Source organism: Adiantum capillus-veneris, chromosome 19 (assembly GCF_014529385.1).
Source record: "Adiantum capillus-veneris isolate H3 chromosome 19, ASM1452938v2, whole genome shotgun sequence".
NCBI lineage: Eukaryota > Viridiplantae > Streptophyta > Polypodiopsida > Polypodiales > Pteridaceae > Adiantum > Adiantum capillus-veneris.
The window spans coordinates 145,174,478-145,194,536 of record NC_140949.1 but is presented as its reverse complement, the minus strand read 5'-3'; the positions used below and the strand labels follow the sequence as shown (position 1 = coordinate 145,194,536).

At 38.8% G+C, this 20,059-nt stretch overlaps 1 protein-coding gene across 1 annotated transcript; it reads right to left on the bottom strand.

Annotated features, from left to right (window-relative positions):
• Positions 1-13,569: 13,569 nt before the first annotated feature.
• On the bottom strand, positions 13,570-16,203 carry LOC147435021 (uncharacterized). The gene is made up of 2 exons (XM_086491377.1): positions 15,580-16,203; positions 13,570-15,449 (listed from the first exon to the last, which is right to left on the bottom strand). The coding sequence occupies exons 1-2, from the start codon at positions 15,950-15,952 to the stop codon at positions 13,789-13,791; spliced, it is 2,034 nt and encodes a 677-aa protein (XP_086347503.1). The 5' UTR covers positions 15,953-16,203; the 3' UTR covers positions 13,570-13,788.
• Between the last annotated feature and the right edge of the window lie 3,856 nt (positions 16,204-20,059).

Genomic DNA, 20,059 nt, shown 5'->3' with positions numbered 1-20,059 from the left:
ATCTCCTTGTTTTTATTATTCTTTTCCTCATATGCCTTGCGACGCATATTTTGTTGCTTAATAGTGCGATCTTCACATACAAAACATTTTGTATCCCTCAAATAGATCCAACTATTATCAAGGATAATCTTTCGCTTGGTCTCATCCGGCATGGTGCATACAATTGGCCGTTCTCCCGAGCGAGGAGCTCCTTGCTTCCCCACTCTATGTGCTCCATAGACCATAACTACGGACATGCCAAAGTGGGTTTTGAAGAAATCTTCAATAACAATGGCAAGAGAAGGAGGTGTCTCGAACTTCTCTTCGGGAATTCCACGAATAACAATGTTCTTGGAACGTCGCTCCCGTTTCTTCAACTCCTCCACATCCACATTCTCAACATTCTTTGTTTGAACCATAGCTTGCATGAGTGAGGAATTAGAAACCACATTGCTACCACATACATCAGCCCAAGACTTGTTTGTGCATATATTTTTCATGTCGCATACATCCCGGCTCATAGTGTCAAATTTCTCCTCTTTCAATACATGGTCATGCTCTACTTTGCTCATTCGTTCCTTCAAAGCATTCAAGTCCACAAGAGAGCGTTTACATTCCTTGACTTCCTCTTCAAGTTGCATCAAACGTGTTGTTTGCATTTCAAGTGTCCTCTTGAGATTCTCATTCTCAACCACAAGTACCCTTAGTGTGCCATTCTCCATTGCAAGTGCTCGTAAGTCTTCGCCTTGTTTGTTTACGGTCTCTTGCAATGATACCAAGTACGCCATGATCATGGTTTCCGATGTCGTTGGTTGGGTGGTTGTGTTGCTATCTCCACACTTAGGAGATTTTGGATCATTTTTCACAATGGTTGTGGACCTTGTTGAAGAAGAAGAACCCTTGCGAGTGCCGGAAGACATTGTATGTAAAATAGGAGATGAGAATCAATTTTGTTGAACCCGTTCACTTTGGAAATGCTGCTATAGAAATGCCTTCCATAACTCTGAAATTTTTTGTCTTTACATCAATGCGTAGAGGACTTCGTGCCCTTCGATTGAGGCTATAGATCACCCAAATCGGAGTTCGGATGAAGATGTTATGATCAAAAGAGTGGACTGATGTCTACTAGGTCAAAAAACGGCTACACTGAGAGAGAGAGAGAGAGAGAGAGAGAGAGAGAGAGAGAGAGAGAGAGAGAGAGAGAGAGACCTCTTTCCTTGCTCTCAAATCCCTGAGAGAGAGAGAGAGAGAGAGAGAGAGAGAGAGAGAGAGAGAGAGAGATAGTATTCTACATCTCAAGATTACTACTTTAGACTCAATTTAATAATCATTAAAATTGGGGCTTGATGCCTAAAAGGCTTGAAGTAAGTTTCTAATTTTCCTCCTTCCACTTGTGGATCACGACGTGCAATAGGCTATTAGCCCATGTCAAATCTGAGCCCGCACGCTATGATCCCAGAAAAAGGGAGAGAGAGAGAGAGATAGGGATTAGAGAGAGAGAGAGAGAGAGAGAGAGAGAGAGAGAGAGAGAGAGAGAGAGAGAGAGAGAGAGAGAGAGTGATCCTCTGCATTTTTCTCTTTCAGTGTAATGACAAGAACCAAGGCAACAGCAAGGAAGGTAGGGAAAGGACCAGGGCTTGCAAAGAAAGCATGTGGAAGGTCTGCTAGTAAGAAGAAAACTTCATGTAAACCAATGAAGATATTGAAGGGCCCAAGAATGAAGAATATTCAAAGAAACATGGGTTTATTTAGGGAGATCAGGAAAGCTCAGAATTGTATTGAGCATTGTGTCCCTAAACTTCCTTTTCAAAGTGCAGCAAGACAAATCTGTGAGGAAGCATGTGTTGGTACAATAAGGTGGAAGGCAGTTGCCCTGATGTGTCTTCAAGAAGCAGAAGAAGATTTTCTTTTGGAGTATTTTAATGATATTACCATTGTTGCTTCTCATGCTCACCGTGTGACAATAATTGACAAGGACAGTGAGACTCTTAAGAGAGTGCGTTGGAGATACAATAAGCTCCTTATCCCTAACGAGTTTATTGATCCCAAAATGAAAGATATACTGCTAATACCTCCAACCACCGAGTTCAAGGGGTTAAGATTCATGAGGTTACTCATGAGGTGAACACCAGAGCCAGAGCTGAGCAAGAAGAAAGACGTCACTCTGAAGCAGAGAAGTTAAAGAGTATACAGTTTGCTGCTGCTGATGAAGATGCCCAGAGGAGAAATTATTGGCAAGTTACCATAGAGCTAAATGAAAGAAACAATGATGTTTTACACTCCATGACAGAGGGATTGTTAGCAAGCATTCCCCTTGCTGATAGTAGTAGGCAATTAGCACTGGACTTTGTTGATATTGGGATATTGAAAGATCCAAATGCACAAATTACAGAATCTATTATTTATGTATGCCTAAAGTAAGTGCTCATCTCTACCTTTAAGATCTTTCTTTGTTGGTACTTGGCCTCTAATTAAATCCTTATTTGTGATTGTAGCTTAATAAAGAGCCATCTCCCTCAAGAAACCCAAAATGAAATTTATATTTTAGATCCACAAATGTCTGTGCCACTCCGAATAAAGAACACCCCTCATGGCACATTGGAGAGATGGTTTGTCCACTGTCCAATGCTCCAGGTGACAACACTATTGTTGCCATACGAATCAGCAAATCATTGGAGCCTTGTATGCATAGGATTGGACAAACAAGTGGTATGGACTATCAACTCCATACAAGCAACACATTCAGAGATAAGAGTGTAAGTGTTGATTAAACCTTTAGTGTTTATTTGGGGTATGGTTGATCACCTGAATATTGTTAATAATAAATACCCTTCACTGTTCACAAATGTATAAAAAGATTACTTCATGTCTATGGAAAACTCTGTGGAAATCATGAACTGTACAAGTCCACCTTTAAAGCTGTCAAAGTGCCTAATCAGACTGATCCAAATTCCTGTGGTTGGAGATGTCTTCTCCATGCAAAGTATATACTCCAGAGTTTTTTTGCTCTTCATCCATTTATGTCAAAGGTATTTCCTTGCTATGGTATGGACCAACATTAGTGCTATTATTAATTAAACTATTGACCACAAGTTAACCTAAATTTTGCAGAATGCTCTGGAAAATTATACATTGGAATATTTACAAAAGTACCGCGCTTCAATGATTCAACATCTACTATCTCTTTCAACCCCAAGAATTTTAGATGCAGAAGATAGTTTTGTCGACGACCATATTATAGCTTTAACAATGACCAGTGAAGAGAAAGTCAGGCCAGTTTCCAACACCCTAAACCAAATTCCTCAAACTGACCTCATATTAGAGGAAAAGACACCGGTAAGCTTTGTAGCTGGAGCGGTTGAATCCGAAGTTCGGGTTGAGCAATGTGAAGTAGACCAAGACCCTAAAAATATAGTTGTAAAATTCTACTCAGAGACAAACAATGCAACAGAGGTTCTAGGCCAAGCAGAGGAGGATAAGTGAGTGCCAGATGAGGAGGCCAATATTGGAAATCAAGGCCAGGAACAGACAACAGAACAGGTTAACCATTCGGCCATCGAAACACAAGAGTCATGTACTGCACAACCACAAGAGGTGGATACCCTTGGCAATACACAAGGAAACATCGACACTCAACAACAAAATGTCAACATTAGAAATGACCAGTATGGACTTGCTTCAAGTAGATATGGTTGTTCCGATAATATCCATTGTACTTAAATAATTAATGCTTTTTTGTTTCTAACTACTTATATGTATGCACACAATGATTGCAGAGACTCATTATCTTGGATCTCAATGGATTGCTACTGCTACGACAGCCGTACAATGTACATACAGAGTTCTCCGATTTACGTAGTTTCCGCTTGGAAAATGTCAGAGTATTTATTCGACCAGGCACAAAGGAATTTTTGAATTTTTTGATTCCAAGGTTTAGGGTTGCTATCTAGTCTTCAATGCAGGCCCATAACCTGAATCCCCTTCTTTTTATAGTCTGTAATTTGGCTAAAATTCAGAGATCGGCTTTTTATTTGGTGTATAGTCAAAGAAATTGTAATACCATTGCGGGACATTTCCACCCAACTAAAGCTAATGTACCACTTTTCTACAAGCCCTTTGAGAAAATCAGTGTACCTTATGATGCTTTCAACACTTTGTTGATTGATGACACACCACATAAGGGTTTACTTAATCCATCCGGCACTACTATATCCTCACCTTCATTTGATGGGCATCTTCACGATTTTTACCTAGAGGACATTTTGGTCCCATACTTGCAAGCAATGTACTTAAGCCCATTGAGAACATCGGAATTTGTACTTACAAATGTACTTAGTAATTCATTGATTATACCTTAAATTGATACTGTCTATCTGTCTATGTGTTTCGAATACTCAGAGAGAGAGAGAGAGAGAGAGAGAGAGAGAGAGAGAGAGAGAGTGAGCCTTGAGCAAACATGATATTAAGATTAAACTAGTAAAAAATGTTACATTTCGTTGAAGCCATTCATGGATGATTACATGGGCACAATTTGAATACGGCCAGAAACATCTCCACAGAAAAAATGCTTCTCCCTTCGTTGCATTACTCTTCATCTATCCAGCAAGAAAGAAAAGTTTAGGGAGTCAATGCTGGCAGTCTCCTCCACTATGTCATGTGGAAGTTGCAAAAGATTGCATAGCTGCCTTATTGTAATTACTATCATAAGATTTAGCTCTTTGTCCACCACTTCCACGTCTATGACAGGATTGTTTGCCAAACTTGCTGCCTCTTAATCCATAGGCTCATAGCAACCTTCAACAATGTGAGAACGCTTGTACCAAAAGGAGATTATTAATGTCTGTATCGCAAGCATATACTTGACAATGAAAGTATCAAGAGAAATCTCGCAACACATGCCATCTGTTTCTTTCACATACACCCTCGATCAAGAAGCTTATCACACAAGAGGAAATCAAATGATTTGCAGAGCAGCATTGTTTTAGCAACATGTACTTTGCAGGTATGAAATAACTCAACAAAGAGACCAACAGGACAAACATTTACAAGTTTCACCAATTTAGTTGGTACAGAGTTTTGGAGAGACCTCTGTACATCCCTATAGAGCCTGCTCCTCAATGCCTCACTCATTGTTGTGTCGGGAACGGGCCAATCCACGGAGTTCCAGTTGGTTGGTAGTGGAACTTTCACCAACACTTCTCTTTGATTCCTTTGATTGAGTTGGTAGAAATGCTCATAGAAGAAAATACCCTCGTCTGCCAGGCTTTTGCTAGTTCTGCCAGCATATTGCAAGACTCCAATATGAGCATGGGTCATAGAGATGAGACCTATAATGCACTCCAGTGGCTCCGATTCCTCATATGACTAAGGATAAACATGTGTGAATGTAATAGAATAGAAATAAATACAAACATCTGTATAACCAATTACATACCTACGATAAGAGAATAAAAAAACAGATTCACATTTGAAATTAAGATAACATTTATAGAGGAGTGCTAAATAATTAACTTACAGTTGCACCGTGGATTATGCACCATGGAGGCATTGCCGCCATTAGCAATCACATCAGTGTGAGTGAAAACATGTTGAGAAAAGACTTCTTTCGCAGTCTTCTTACCGACCTCGACTTTGAAATCTAGAACTCTTGCTTTCCATGCAAAACAAAATATGTTTGCTGCTTTCGAGCTTTTTCTCCTTCTTGGCTGCATAAGAACCCAGGAACCTTTGCTTATCCTCTGCTCTTGCCACCTATTATCTGTAGTGAGAGAGTTTGAGACTGAGATAGTGCTAATGCTACTACATGGTCTTCTTGGCACACTAATGGTGAGGCTGGTTGGGGACAATGTAGAGCAACCTCTAGAACTTCTTGGGCGGGTAGAAGACAAAGCCATAGGTAAAATGGAGGGAGAATGAGATTTAAAAGCCTTTCATAAAGGTAGTGGATATCTTTTAATGAAGGGAGAGAGCTAGCTATCAATCAGTAGTCAGGTGTCATGAACTTGACGGCTACTAGCAGTGGGCCCTACTTTGTGACACCAGGAAGTTACCTTATGAAAATGGGACAAAACTTAATATTTTAAAATGTTTTCTTTCATTTTGTGTTGTTTTCCATGTATTTCTACGTTACGTAAGGTTGTTGCTCATTGGCCGCGCCTTCTTTTCTCTCTCTTCAATAAGGCCCTCCAAATGACCTCCAAAATTTCCTAATGGAATATGTTTCAAGTTCAAGCTCTCCATTTCACTCAAGCCTTAGAAAAGAATGAGGTTGAAACGATGATGAATGAGTGGATGAACTTGAAATGAGGATTACAATGACCTTGAAAGATGGAGTTGAAGTCAAAGCTTTAGCAAATACACATGCGAAAATTGATGGAGTAAGATATTTCACTTACAAGAAGAAAAATAAACCCAACCCTTGGAGTATTGTAGAGCTAAAGTAAAGGCCTGCCACAAGGAATTTTCTCTACTTTGGGAATGATCAACCTTAAGCTTCTTGTGCATGGATTTCCCTACCCGCACATATTTATCTGCATTCCAAAAGAGCATAAGAACGAGGACATGGTACTAAGGGTTCCATAGATGAGAATGTATAAAGCAGTTCAAGATTGGGATGCCAAGGTCTTAGAACTTACACTTAAATGTGAATAGCTAAAAGTACCATTTTCCTATAGCAAAGAGGATTGGGAGGCTGACCTACAAACTTCAACGTGGGCAAAACTAGGTCACAGATCCACCTCTCTGTCAAATGCTTGCCCTCAAGTATAGCCTCAGCAGATAGGCATACAAGAATCCAAGAAATAATGGGTACTAAAAGCCCAAATTCTATAAAATCCTAAGAAAAATTGGGTGCCCAAGATCCAATAAAAAACAAATAGAGTATCTGTAAACCTCAAGAACTAACCATAGAATCCACAAACAAGAAGAAAATGCAACCACCTAAGAGCACATGGGTGTGGAAGCCAAAGAACTGGCTCGTTTTAGAACTGGCTCCCCTGTGGATTTGGGAGTTTTCCAATTCCCACTTTCAAAACACGCTTAAGATTTGATTGCATGGCCAAATCTTAGACAAAATTTTGAGAGCATGGCTCAATAGAGCTTTTCAAGTACTCTTTGGCCTTAAAAAATAGTTTGAGATTTGTACATATGGCCAAATCTTCAAGACATTGGTGATTCCCAAATTGGATCTAAAGTCTCAAACTCTCTAATATGGTGTTCTTGGAAGCAAAGACACCAATCAAGATGACTTATAAGTGGGTGCCAAAGCTTCAACAGTCACACTTTTGTCCCCAAAGTAACAACCAATCTCTCCAAAAATTGATTGACAAGGCAAAGATGGTTGTTTACAATTGATTCTCAAAGAATTCACTTAATTACTTTAAGATAACCCATCATGTATAAAATCTATACTTTTAATTATTTGTACGGAAATTGTAAATTTTTTAGTTGGAGCTATGAGCTTCCACCTTGTAATACCCATATGTGATCTCTATTCCCTTTCTACCCCAAACTTGAGGTAAATTGACATTTTTCAAACATTGCCCAAGGTATAAAAACCAACTTTTGTAGAAACCTCACAAGTTTTGGATAATGAATCGTACATACTGTCCCTCAAAATTGTGTAATCTCCCTCTCTATTCTCTGTGCTCGTATCTCCCTCATGGGTTATTCATTTGAAGTGTTGTCTGCTTCTCTGTGTTCACAAGTGAAAGAGTCTTCGCAACATTGTAAGTTTCTTGCAATGATTTCATGAGGTTTTTTTTGCTATCCCTCTTTCTAATTGGTTCATAACTCAATATTTCGGCATGGAAATTGAATTTAAAGTTTAGGAGAGGTAATAGGGCAACATTGCTAAGCTATTGAGTGCATTCTAAGCTGAAATAGGCTACGTCCAATCTATATTGTAGATAATAATCAATTTTTTGGCAAGTGGCCAAAATGTGGATTTGAGACCCTAAGCTTGTGTGTTTAGACTCTACATACCCGACCTATAACTTTGGTGATATTTGGAACTTGGTAGCTTGGTGAATCATCAAGATTTTCTTGTTGATGTGATCACTAGCCTTTGCTATATGACATACAACTATGTCTTGCATTGAGTAGATAGGGATGACATTTATGTAAGTGGTTCTTGCTATCTCTACAATAAGATAGACTAAGGCTTGGCAACCCCCTAACTTACAAGATGCAAGGTTAATACTAGATAGAGGCTTCTACAATTTGAGTCACTACAATTCAATATATTTTCTTTTGTACTAACTAGGTATATTGAAATGGCATGTAATCATCTTACTAAATTGTTAGTGGTCATGTTTTCAATGAATATTTGGTTTTCCTTTAATGTTTGTATCTTCAATCTTTTTGTAAACTGTTCACTCAGTTTTATATTTTGATACATGTAGGATACTTATACAGTTTGATTGTTTCTCTCTTGCAATTTTTCTCTTCATATATAGAAAGATGGATACATCACTCACAATCACATCTTGATGCTTGGCTCAAACCTTTTCCTCTAAAACAAATTTTTGATGCTTGGTCCAACTCTCTTCATCTAAAGCACCGAGCATATGTAGAGTGTGGTCAATCTTCCTCCATTGATTGTGTCTCCACTTAGGCGATGATGATTAATTGTATCAACACATGAAACACAAGAGTTCAAATGCTAAGAGAATCCACAAAGAGAGATTGGATTGTCAAAGAGGCTTGGAGAACAATCAAGGACAAGACATACAACTCCCTTGATCAATAAAGCCAATAAAGAGTTGCTACAAAGGCACAAGTGGAGGTGGGTGTTGATTGCATCACATTGGAAGTGGTAGGTCAATGGTGTTTGAGGAGGTTTTTGAACGTGCTACTCAATATATCTAGAATTTTTAGAGGTCTAATTCTGTAATTGGTCTTCCTAATCTCTTGGTTTGACTTAATGCTTATAACAATGTGTTATTAGTGGGAGGTAGCTATCACACCTCAAGAAAGCCATTGGTGCTTTCAGAATTTTGTTTATTATCGCTTGTTCATTTACAATCATCATTATGGTCCAAGTTGATGTGAAATGGATTATCATCACCTTTGTAATGCTTATATTTTGGATTTTATGGCAATGTATGTATTGAGATCACATTATATTTCATTTTATGATCGAGTACCTTTTCAGGGCAACAAATGGTTTTGTGAAGCGCAAGTTTCTCTATACATATACTCATTTTGGCTATAACCATGGAGAATACACATTCCTTACGTACAATTACAAATTTAATGAAATATACCAAGTATTTGAACTTTTAATACTACAATCTTCTTGGTGGTCTTGCTATAAGGAGGGACTATGCACTTGATTACATTTTTGGGTAGTCTTATAAGTCAAGATTTTTGACACATAAGATTCCTAAAAGTTGAGAGAGAAGCTTATTAGTCATGGAGACAACAAGAATGAATTTCAAGTGTGTTTCTTTGGTTCTACATTGTGAGCTATTCCTTCAAACTTTTTGACCATGAGGCTCATTGGATTTTTGCTACAAATTCTATATGCAATGGAAGTGGCAATTAGGTATGAAGCCTAATTTGTGTGAGGTGGTTTTGAATCACTCTCTCTAGCCTATCTCATGGGATGAAAAATTTGCATGGAAGCACGTATCAACTTAACTTGTTCTCAAGTAATTCACTTTTCTACTTAAGAGTTTTACGTTATATCCTCGGGTTTATCAGGTAGTGTGGATGATCACTCCTCGATAGCCTTCAAATGCTATCCATGTCAATCTGAATGATGTTGGCTTAATCAAGAGCATCTGTGTTTTCTATGCTGTTGAATGCTACATCTTGCTCTTGAGTTTATGTTAATTCTGCAATTGCAACAAGATTAACCTTCCTCTGTTCAATAGGTAGGTTGCTTGCAAAATCAACAATATCAAGAGATGATGTGCAAACACTTATCAAAGAGTACAATTTCCTAGGATGGTTCTGGTCAACGTAAAAAACACTACTTCTATTTGCTAAATATCTGCCTTGGGGCCTCTATAAAACTCTAAAACTTCAAGATTCCATCCTTTTAAAATGATATTTTATTTATGCAATGTTCTTCTTAGTATACACATTCTATGGTCTATTAACATGTTTCCTCCTATTATTTTAATGTTCTAAGTCATAAGAATTTTGTGGAAGACCATAATCTTATCTATAATGACATCGTGGCCTAAAAATTCTCTCCTTTCAAACTCAATGGAGAGCCCCTTGCTACCTTCTAAACTCTCTTCCCAATAAAGATCGAGGCATCATCCATTTGGTGTTGCTTTGCACTATGCTTCTTGTCTCAAAATAAGGCATAGCTTTGCTAGTTGTTGAATCAAACACTAGAGGCAAGTGACCTAATTTAGAAAGAACCTCATTCCTAGGTCCTACAAATCTATAATTTTACCTCTATCTAGTTAGTCCCTTATTGACCACTTTCACCATATGCACACATGTCATCCTTATATTGGATACAAATAAGCAAAATTTTAGCATATCAGGTTCCTCATCCTACATGCATTAAATTCCCATGGCCATCTTTCATATCATCTATTAAGTTCTTATGAAGCCATGTTTTCAAATCTAGGTTGTCTCTATCCACTCGTCTGTTTCCATAGTACAAGTGATTTGGCATGAAAAATCATTTTTGTTTAAAAGCTTCTAAGTTGACAAGATGCAAGAATGGAAGCATGGATGTATTTAAATTGTAACCGTTTATCATTTTGAATCACTAAAATCATGAGTAAAATTGCACTTGGTTTAAGGGTAAAAAAGTTACATTAACTTCTTTGAGCTCACATCACATTTTTCAATCATGTCGATGCATTCAACAAGGTGTCTACTTAGAGTCTTCACCAAGCCTAGAATACTTTTAGAGGTATGGGATGATGATAAAGCTACTAGTGTGACCTTGGACTCTGATGTGTCCTTTATGTCACAAGGGGGATGGTGCATCATGGCTGCAAACATTTTGACTTTGAATGGAGAAAAGAAATCTGAGGCCTAAGTATTTTCTTTTGGTTCTCTTCTTTCATATTCAAAAGATGAGATCTCACAAGTATTGTGTGTTGGCTATCCAGGCAAGCATGAGGAGGTGGCCTCTCATCTACTAGATGATTTTGCTTTTACATTTATTTCAAATTAATATAGAAATAACTAGAGATGATAGGTTTTCTCTTTGAACCATGATACAACTCATATGCATAAAGGGTAGCTCCAATCATCACCTCTTGAATCAAGATACGCCATTTGTTGTTCGTAGAGTTGAGCTACTCAAATGGGAGAAGTAGATCTTTCTGAACAAAAGCTATAGTTTGTGTAGGCTGCTAGGGTTTTCAAAACAATAATCAAGGATGTTGAGCTTTTATGACTGAAAAAAGTGATTGAAATTGGGAAGGTAATTTGGTATTGCATCAACCAACAAAAAAAGTTTACCGCTTCTTAAGCTAGCCCTTGCTTGGCATATCCTCCAATATGAGCATTCTAAAACATTTGTGTGGCAAGAATCCGTCAATTTGCATATGGTTTAGGCATCCCAAAGTTTCCTTGCCACTACCATGCTAGGCATATCCAGTCAACAGGTCCTAAGAGAAGACACCTCCAAGAGGATGCCCATCAAGAAATTTTTGTGCTTTCATGAGTGCACCACATTTGGCATACATCTCAAAAAACTCTCTCAGCCATGTTAATGTCTTAAGTAGGTTCTCTACATGCATTCAAAGTTCAAGCATAGATAATTGCATCTCAAGATAAGCCTTCCCTTCCCATCTAGAGATAGCCTTCCCTTCAAGGTTCAAGCATAGGTAATTGCATCTGGAGATAGGACTTCCCTTCCCATCTAGTGAATATAACATGGAGCTTCCTTGGCACAACCACGTTGGGCTTGTCCTCCAATAAAAATGCTCCAAGAGATGACATCTTGGAGACGATGCCCATATTTTTTTGAATTTTATGAGGGAACCATATTTGGCATACATATCAACCAAATCACTGTCACGGAAATTGTCCTTCAATAGCCCCTAACTAGCAATCTCATAATGAATTATCACAGCCATCTCAACATCTTGACTAAGGCCACATGCCTTCAAGGTGCTAGTATGCGATTTCATTTGGAGACATAGGCCCTTAATTTACATATTGATGCAACGTAGAACTTCCTTGCCTCTTCCATCTTAGGCATATCTTGTAATCAATGCACTCCAAGAGACGTAATCTTGGGGAGGAGGCAAGAACCTTTTTTTGGTTTTGTGAAGGCACCACATTTCAGCCACATCTGGCATACATATAAACCAAATAGCCCCTATGAAAAAAATATTCAAAAAAATCTCCTAGGTAGCAACCTCCTCAGCCACATTAACATCTTGAGTAAGGACACACACCTTCAAGGTGCAAGATTAGGTAATTGCACTAGGAGAGAGGCCCTTCCTTTGCATACTGGTGCAGCATAGAGATTCCTTTCCATAGACAAGCGCAAGTGATTGCATTCAAAGAGAGGCTCTTCCTTCACATACCGATGCAATAAAGACTTCCTTGGTTGCCATAACCATGTTGTGCATATCTTGCAAATAGTACGCTCCACGAGACGACATCCCAAAGAGGCTACACATCAAGAATTCTTGTGCTTTTGTGATTGGTTGATATATCTATCATGTCATGACCAAACATGGCATCTTTCTCCAACAACACTTGATATATTTTTCATATTCAATTCTCACACCCATGTGAACGTCTTGTTTGAATGTGTCTAGACATTATACATCTCTGATTCTTACCTTAGTACTTAAAGTAGTTGTGCATTTCAATTTTTGGGATTACTTTAATCTTTTGTGTTTTTCTAAATCCTATGCAGGGATGTGAGAATGTTGATGGTTTTATGGCTTATAAATTTTCAAAGGATTCATTATTATTCTTGTCTCTTAAGCTCATTCATCCGTAGGCACAAAAAGGCGTTTCTCCACTTAGAGTCTACTATGCATGCATTTTGAAACCTTGACCTAGGTCGTGCATCATGTTGTGTCTCGCATTTTCCAAGAACACTCTCATATAGATTCCAAAACCATTTCCATTGCTCATATGGTTGTATAGCATGATATGTTACCACACCACACAACTAAGAGGAACTCCTCTATTTTTCAAAAAATGTAGCAAGAGGGCATCATAAATGAGGAGGCATGTGTGTGCATCCTCAATTCCTCTATTGTTGCAACAATTGGACATATTTTTAATTGTACTATGATAAAAGGGTTGTGTGAATGTGAAAATTGACACTTTGATATCGATGTCTTTTTTTGTTGTTTCTAGCAATATCAGGAGAAAAATTAGCAACATGCTAACATGCTAGTGGTAGCATTGCAAGCTAGAAGGGGTGCTTGTAGGGTGACATGAGAGAGAGAGAGAGAGAGAGAGAGAGAGAGAGAGAGAGATTCATGAATAATTCAATTTTTGCTTAAATAATGGGGGGACCAGTAACAAAAACGTTCTTTCATGTTTTTGATAGTTCGTAGATCATGTATTTATTTGGTTCCTCTAATAGAAATGCATGATATGACACAAATGAGTGCATCACTTATATGGAGACAAGAAGTATTGTTACAACTCCATCGTTATTGTTATTGTTTTCAATAAAAGAAGACTTGCTATTTTGCGATGATGGGCAAGTGGGAGGTTGTAATATTGTGAGTGATGAGTGCCATTTTTCTATTTTTTCTCAAGAGATGATTGGTGCTCCTAAGATGAATTCAAGCTTTAATTGTAGTGTGGTGGTGGTGGAAACTTATAATTGTAAGGTGAAGGAGTGTCATTCTTTTAAGGTGGAGTCAATGGAGAGTCAATATATTTGTAGGGTGGAGGTGATTGAGACTCATACTTGTAAGGAGGTGGATGGGTCTCAAACTTGTATGGTGGAGGTGAATGAGGCTCATCCTTGTAAGGTGGAGGTGAATGAGGCTCGTACTTGTAAGGTGGCGACTCATATTTATAGGGTGGTGGTGAATGAGGCTCATACTTGTATGGTGGAGGGGAATGAGACTCATCCTTATAAGGTAGAGGCGGGGACGATTCATATTTGTAGGGTGGAGGTGTGTGAGGCTCATACTTGTAAGGAGGAGATTGGGGCTCATACTTGTATGGTGGAGGTGACTCATATTTGTAGGGTGGTGGTGAATGAGGCTCATACTTGTATGGTGGAGGGGAATGAGACTCATCCTTATAAGGTAGAGGTGGGGGTGACTCGTATTTGTAGGGTAGAGGTGGGTGATGCTCATATGGGTAAGGAGGAGATTGGGGTTCATACTTGTATGGTGGAGGGGAATGATGCTCATCCTTGTAAAGTGGAGGTGGTGGTGAATCATACTTATATGGTGGAGGTGAATGGGGCCCATACTTGTAAGGAGGTGAGTATGGCACATCCTTGTACTGCATAGGTGGTGGCAACTCGTATTTATAGGGTGGAGGTGGGTGAGGCTCATACTTGAAAGGAGGTGTGTGAGTGTCATGCTTCAATGGTGGAGGAAAATGCGGCTCGTACATGTGAGAGGGAGGTGGTGGTGACTCATATTTGTGGGGTGGTGGTGAATGAGGCTCATCTATGTAATGTGGAGGTGGTGGAGATTCGTATTTGTAGTATGGAGGTGGATGAGAATCGTACTTGTATGGAGGTGAATGAGGCTCATGCATGTATGGTACTGGCGGTGAATGAGGTTCGTACTTGTAGGGTGGAGGTGGATGGGACTCGTACGTGTACGGAGGTGAATGAGGTTTATCCTCATGAGTTGGAGGTGGTGGTGACTCATATTTATAGGGTGGAGGTGAATGAGCCTCATAGTTGTGAGAAGGGGGAGGAGATTCATACTTGTATGGATGAGGCAATGGGGTCTCATACTTGTAAGGAGAAGGGGGAGACTCATCCTTGTGGACGGGAGGTGGGGGTGAAACATACTTGTAAAAGAATGGAGGAGCTTCATTCTTATAAGGTGGAGGTGGGAAGGACTCATAGTTGTGAGGGGGTGGAGATTCATATTTACGGGGAGGAGGAGACTCATACTTGTGAGGTGAAAGAGGGAACTCATATTTGTATGTTTTCGGAGGTGGGGGTGAAACATACTTGTATGGAATCATTGGGGACTTACCCCATTCATGTTGGGTGGGTGCATGGTGCTTGCATTCAGGGTAATGGTAATCAGGGGAGGTGTATGCGAAGGGCCCTGCAAAGAGGACAACTTCCTTTTCAGATTTGGACTTGATGTGGAGAGAGGCACCCTTCAAGCCTCCATGGAGATTGGAGGGAAGTGTGCATGTCGATGTTATCGAGGATGCAGAGATGAGTTTGGCGTGGCACACCTTGCCGCCTCCACATTTCACATAGTCGAATCCAGCAAGTTCGATCTTGAAGCTTCCCCTAGCATTTGTAAGCCCATAGAAGGATTGTTCAGAGTTTCCATTCCAGCAATAGACACCCACCTTCACACCTGCACACCACACAATAGACACATATATAGATTCTCTCTCTCTCTCTCTCTCTCTCTCTCTCTCACACACACACACACACACATGCATGCACACACATTGTAAGCTTTTAAGAGTGAGAAGAAGAATTGCCTTCTAGAGGCTTCTTGATCCTGCCATTCTTGCAAGTGTCGCAGTACACATTGCCGGTTACAACAGCTTTGAAAGGCGGAGTGGGGGACTTATACTCGTGTACATACGGCGGCGGTGGGGGCTTAGATTCAGGTTTATAGGGTGGTGGATAGTCGTGTATATGAGGAGATCTATAGCTAATGTAGGGAGGAGACTCGTATTTAGAGTGTTGGGCCGGAGGAGGAGGAGGAGGAGGAGGAGGAGGAGATTTATACGTATATAAGCTGGCGGTTGAGGTGGGAATTAGCAGGAGGAGTGCTAATAGCAAAGAAATGAAAAATAATGCGGCGGGGACGGTGGAGAGGTGATGGGTTCGATTACTGAAGGGTTCCATGTTGCAGGCAGCAAGCAATCTGCGAGTTAGGATGGGAGGCAAATGCTTGCAGTATTAAGGTCCCGGCTTCTCATTAAGGGTAAGGGTGCAAGGTAAGGAAAGGTGATCAGCAATGTGGTTGAGCATTTGCCAGCCATTGGGCGTTGTATATATAAGCCAATTAGCTAGCTCATGGTCTGCGTGTACAGCTAGTAGTGCAGGGAATATATGGAGTAGCTGGAAGGGTGCAGTGATATATATATAGAGCAGGACTACGTTATAAAAGTCCTAACTGCCCACCCCCCTTGGATTTGCGCGCTACTTGCCAACAGCAATTGACACCATGAAATGTCTGCCAAAATAGCCATCCAATTTCAGAAAATTCCCAAAATATCCATTCTCACGGGTGTGCGGTGAATATAAATCAAATGCGTTATCCGTAGGCTACATACGACGTCTATTATCTGCAGCAGGGCAACCGCAAGACGTGAGCATGCCAACCTACCGCCACTAGTTGGAATACCATGTGCCATCGATGCCTCTATAACTTGCTCTCTCTCATTATCATTGTGTAGCAGCACCGTAGCTATAAAGCGTCACCTACCCATTTACTGTGGCCACCTCCTCTTGCTCACGTAGATCCTCCCCACCCCCTAATTTGCCTACACCCATTACTTGCTTCTTCTCACCAAAGAGCACTTTCCACCACCACTACTACACCCATTGCTTGTCACCAAGCAAGCTGAAAATTCGTCCCATCCTCTAGTTTTCACATTTGACATTAGCCATTCATGTGTACATATGGATCATCTTTGAAGCAAGATCATTCCTCTAGACTTACCACATTTATGCAAAGCATACAATTAAAGTAGCATAATCAAGATGTGGACAAGAGTTTTACAAATGGACTCAGGTTCAACATTTGCTCAAATAGCATGCATTGGAATGCTACTCAATTGAAGACTCCATGCATTCACAGATGTCATAGTCCCCTTCAAATTGGTAATGCACTCCATGCATTCATTCAAAGCGCATTCGCCAACTTTGTTTGAAAGCACGGTTTGTCACATGACATTCCAAAGGTTATTAACATCTAGGGGGATTGTAACTTATCCTTTTTTAAGTGTCACTAAATAAACATTTACAATTAACAAAATATAAAGGTCAAAAGTATTTTTGTTAGATGATATTGAAAAAGTCCGTAAGATTTATAGTTGTCGTAACTTGTTGCCTTTAAATCACAATAAACAATTATTTTGTTTGAAACGCATATGTCTAACTTGACTATTTATCATTAGATAATTGGTCTACACAGTTACTACACTATATCAATTTCTATTTACCATATTCCTATATTCCTTGCATCAACATCTGAATATTTCCTTCTTTTGGGGAAGAAGCTCAGTTCCTAGCTAAGCATTCAAAGATATTGATAAAGATGCATGGAAATTTGATCAAACATATTGGAAGATTATTAAGTGATCTATTCCAAATGTACAACAAAATTTTGTTAACACTAGGTTAGTAATGGGACACTTTTATGTCCTGTTAAGTGACCATTTTCCTTGAATTATGTCAAGAGTTTCAAAATGGATTGTGAAGTGCTATCTGTCTAGAAAGTTGTCTCATGAGCTGAAAAAAACTCGATATTTTTTTGGAATATCAATTCCATCTTTAACCTTGTCCTTGCACAACATTTCGCAACCTAAACTGTGTGAAAAAACGGGTCCTGTTTTTGGCTTTTTTCAACTTTTTGCAACTATACCACTCTAGAATTCATGTTTGTGAGGTCTATAATGCTAGAGAACTATCTTTAGTAGTCCTCAACATGTCCTGATGCTCTAGGGAGAAATAGATGTTAAAGTTGTAAGTTATGACCAAATTACAAAAATTGTCAAATCCTGTTTTTTGGCCAATTTTAGCTCTTCTATGATTTTTTTGGTGGCTTTCATTATATCCAAATGCAGTTTTGATTTTCTATGTCGCATATTGTAACATAAAGCTAATATTCCTTGAGTTTTGGGACACCTAATACCCTATTTTGCATAGTAGACAATGATGGTTGATTTTCTCAATTATAGAAGAAAACGAAACATTCTAGTATATCAAGTATAGCTTTTTCAATATTGTTAGTTTCTTGTGACAACTACATGCATTTTGTAGGTAGTAACCATATCTAGTCATAAGGATCAAATTTGGCTAGATATTGAATAGTTTCTATGGGATTCTACAACTCATAATGTTGAACCCAGTTTTTTCATGTTTGCTATATTTAGCACTTTATCTTTATCCCCAAGATTCCCCTTGGTAAGAGATGTATTATTCTTTTGACATGCTTCATGGCTCCTTATGAACCTAAAGGACAATAGGAAACTAAGAAAACATGCATGTATTATTTTTATTGAGCGTGGCTATAGAAACTTTGATGATAGGTTTGCAGAATGGTAAAAATTCAACTATTCTGTACCTATTTCTTTTGGCAAAACAAAAAATAGTGAGTGAAAAGCAATCATATGTTCTGATCACCAACCCATTGAAGTTAACTAGGGAATTTATCTCAAGTCCTAGAAAAATCCCTAATCTTATTTTTATGCAACAGAACGTAAGAAATGACTGTTTTGATGAAAATGTACTGGTCCATCAACTTTGGAGGCTTGGTGTGACCAAAAGATGATAAATTTTACAAGTTTCTTATTTTTTCCATGTGTAGTAGGCCTTGAACTATAACCTCATGAAAGGATTTTACAAAATGAGTCTACTATGGTTTTGGAGGTTTTTTTCAAAACCCTGAAAGGACACTTTTATGTCCTGTTAGGTTACCAACCTAGTGTTAATATCTAAAAATTTGGGTGGATACTTGTTGGAAGAAGCGAAAAGAGTTATGTTGTGGCCTTGTATATTGTATAAATGTGGATGGTAGAAAATTCGAGGATAATAAAATAGAAGTTTGGATCTCTTTTTGTATTGCAACACATTATTTTTAACTTTGTGGAGGCAAATAGCCACAAGCTGCCTCAACAATAACCAAACTTGTTTTACTTATCAAAGTAGGATCCTTCATCACTACCTTGTGACTCATCCTACATGCAAGGGGATTTGAATAACAATATAGGATGAAGTACATCCTAGGAAAGGTAATTCTTTTTTAGTATTGACTACTAATCCGACCAAATCATTTAAGTTATATATCTAAGGGCCTACAAGCTAGCTTGTTAGTAGGTCTTCATGACAAACAAAGCAACCAAGAAAGAGATGTGGATTAACATAAATGTCAACTCAAGGGCATAGTAGACCAACTATGGCATGGAGGCTTAAAGCACCTCATATCATTGCTAAGGAAAGACCCTGGGAAGCTGTACACTTGCATTGAACTCACATCCATAGATTATATTACACAATACTTCATTTACACGAAGAAATGAGCTAATGGACATCGAATGTTGAAATATCAACCTCAACACAAGGTATGCTTGGATGACTTCACACCCACATTTTTCATTGTTGAATTGCACCACTTTGTTGCATCATCAAGGGTTATGGCATACTTGTACATGCTAGTGTGCACGAAGGCTCGCCCACATGCTTAGCATCTTAGGTTGCATCTAGTCCATGCCGATCGGCCACATTCATCAGCATCAAGACCTATTTCTCTCTTGTTTGCAAATGCTAAATATGGATATTCCTTTTAGAGATCTAATCTTTTATTCAAGTCCTTATTTTGTAAATCATTTTTTATGATACAGATTGTAAATATAGATGGAGATCACCATATTATGATGTAATTGGATTTGTTCCACCTAATTATGTTGTGATTGTATATTACCCATAGGAATTGAGCCTCAAGATAATTTTTTCATGAGTATCCCTAGGTATAAAATTCAATTATTAACAAGAGGTGGATAACTCTTTGTATAGTGAAGGAGTGAAGCGAGCATGGTCATTTTATGACCAACATATCTTGCAATTTTGAAGTCCAAATCAAATGTCAAGTGCATTGTGTTTATCTTCTCTTAATCTATCTCTTGAGTATACTTATTCTCAATTTGATCAAGGATCATGTCTTTGTTATGTAAGCCTTAATCTACTATTTTGGTGATATATTCAAGGGTAAAACTCCTTATCTGTATA

Bases quoted from the DNA above. Each gene is read 5' to 3' on its own strand.
- LOC147435021 (XM_086491377.1), bottom strand. From the start codon at position 15,952: ATGGAACCCTTCAGTAATCGAACCCATCACCTCTCCACCGTCCCCGCC. The intron at 15,450-15,579 runs GCAATTCTTCTT...TGTGGTGTGCAG, and splicing joins GATCAAGAAGCCTCTAGAAG to GTGTGAAGGTGGGTGTCTAT.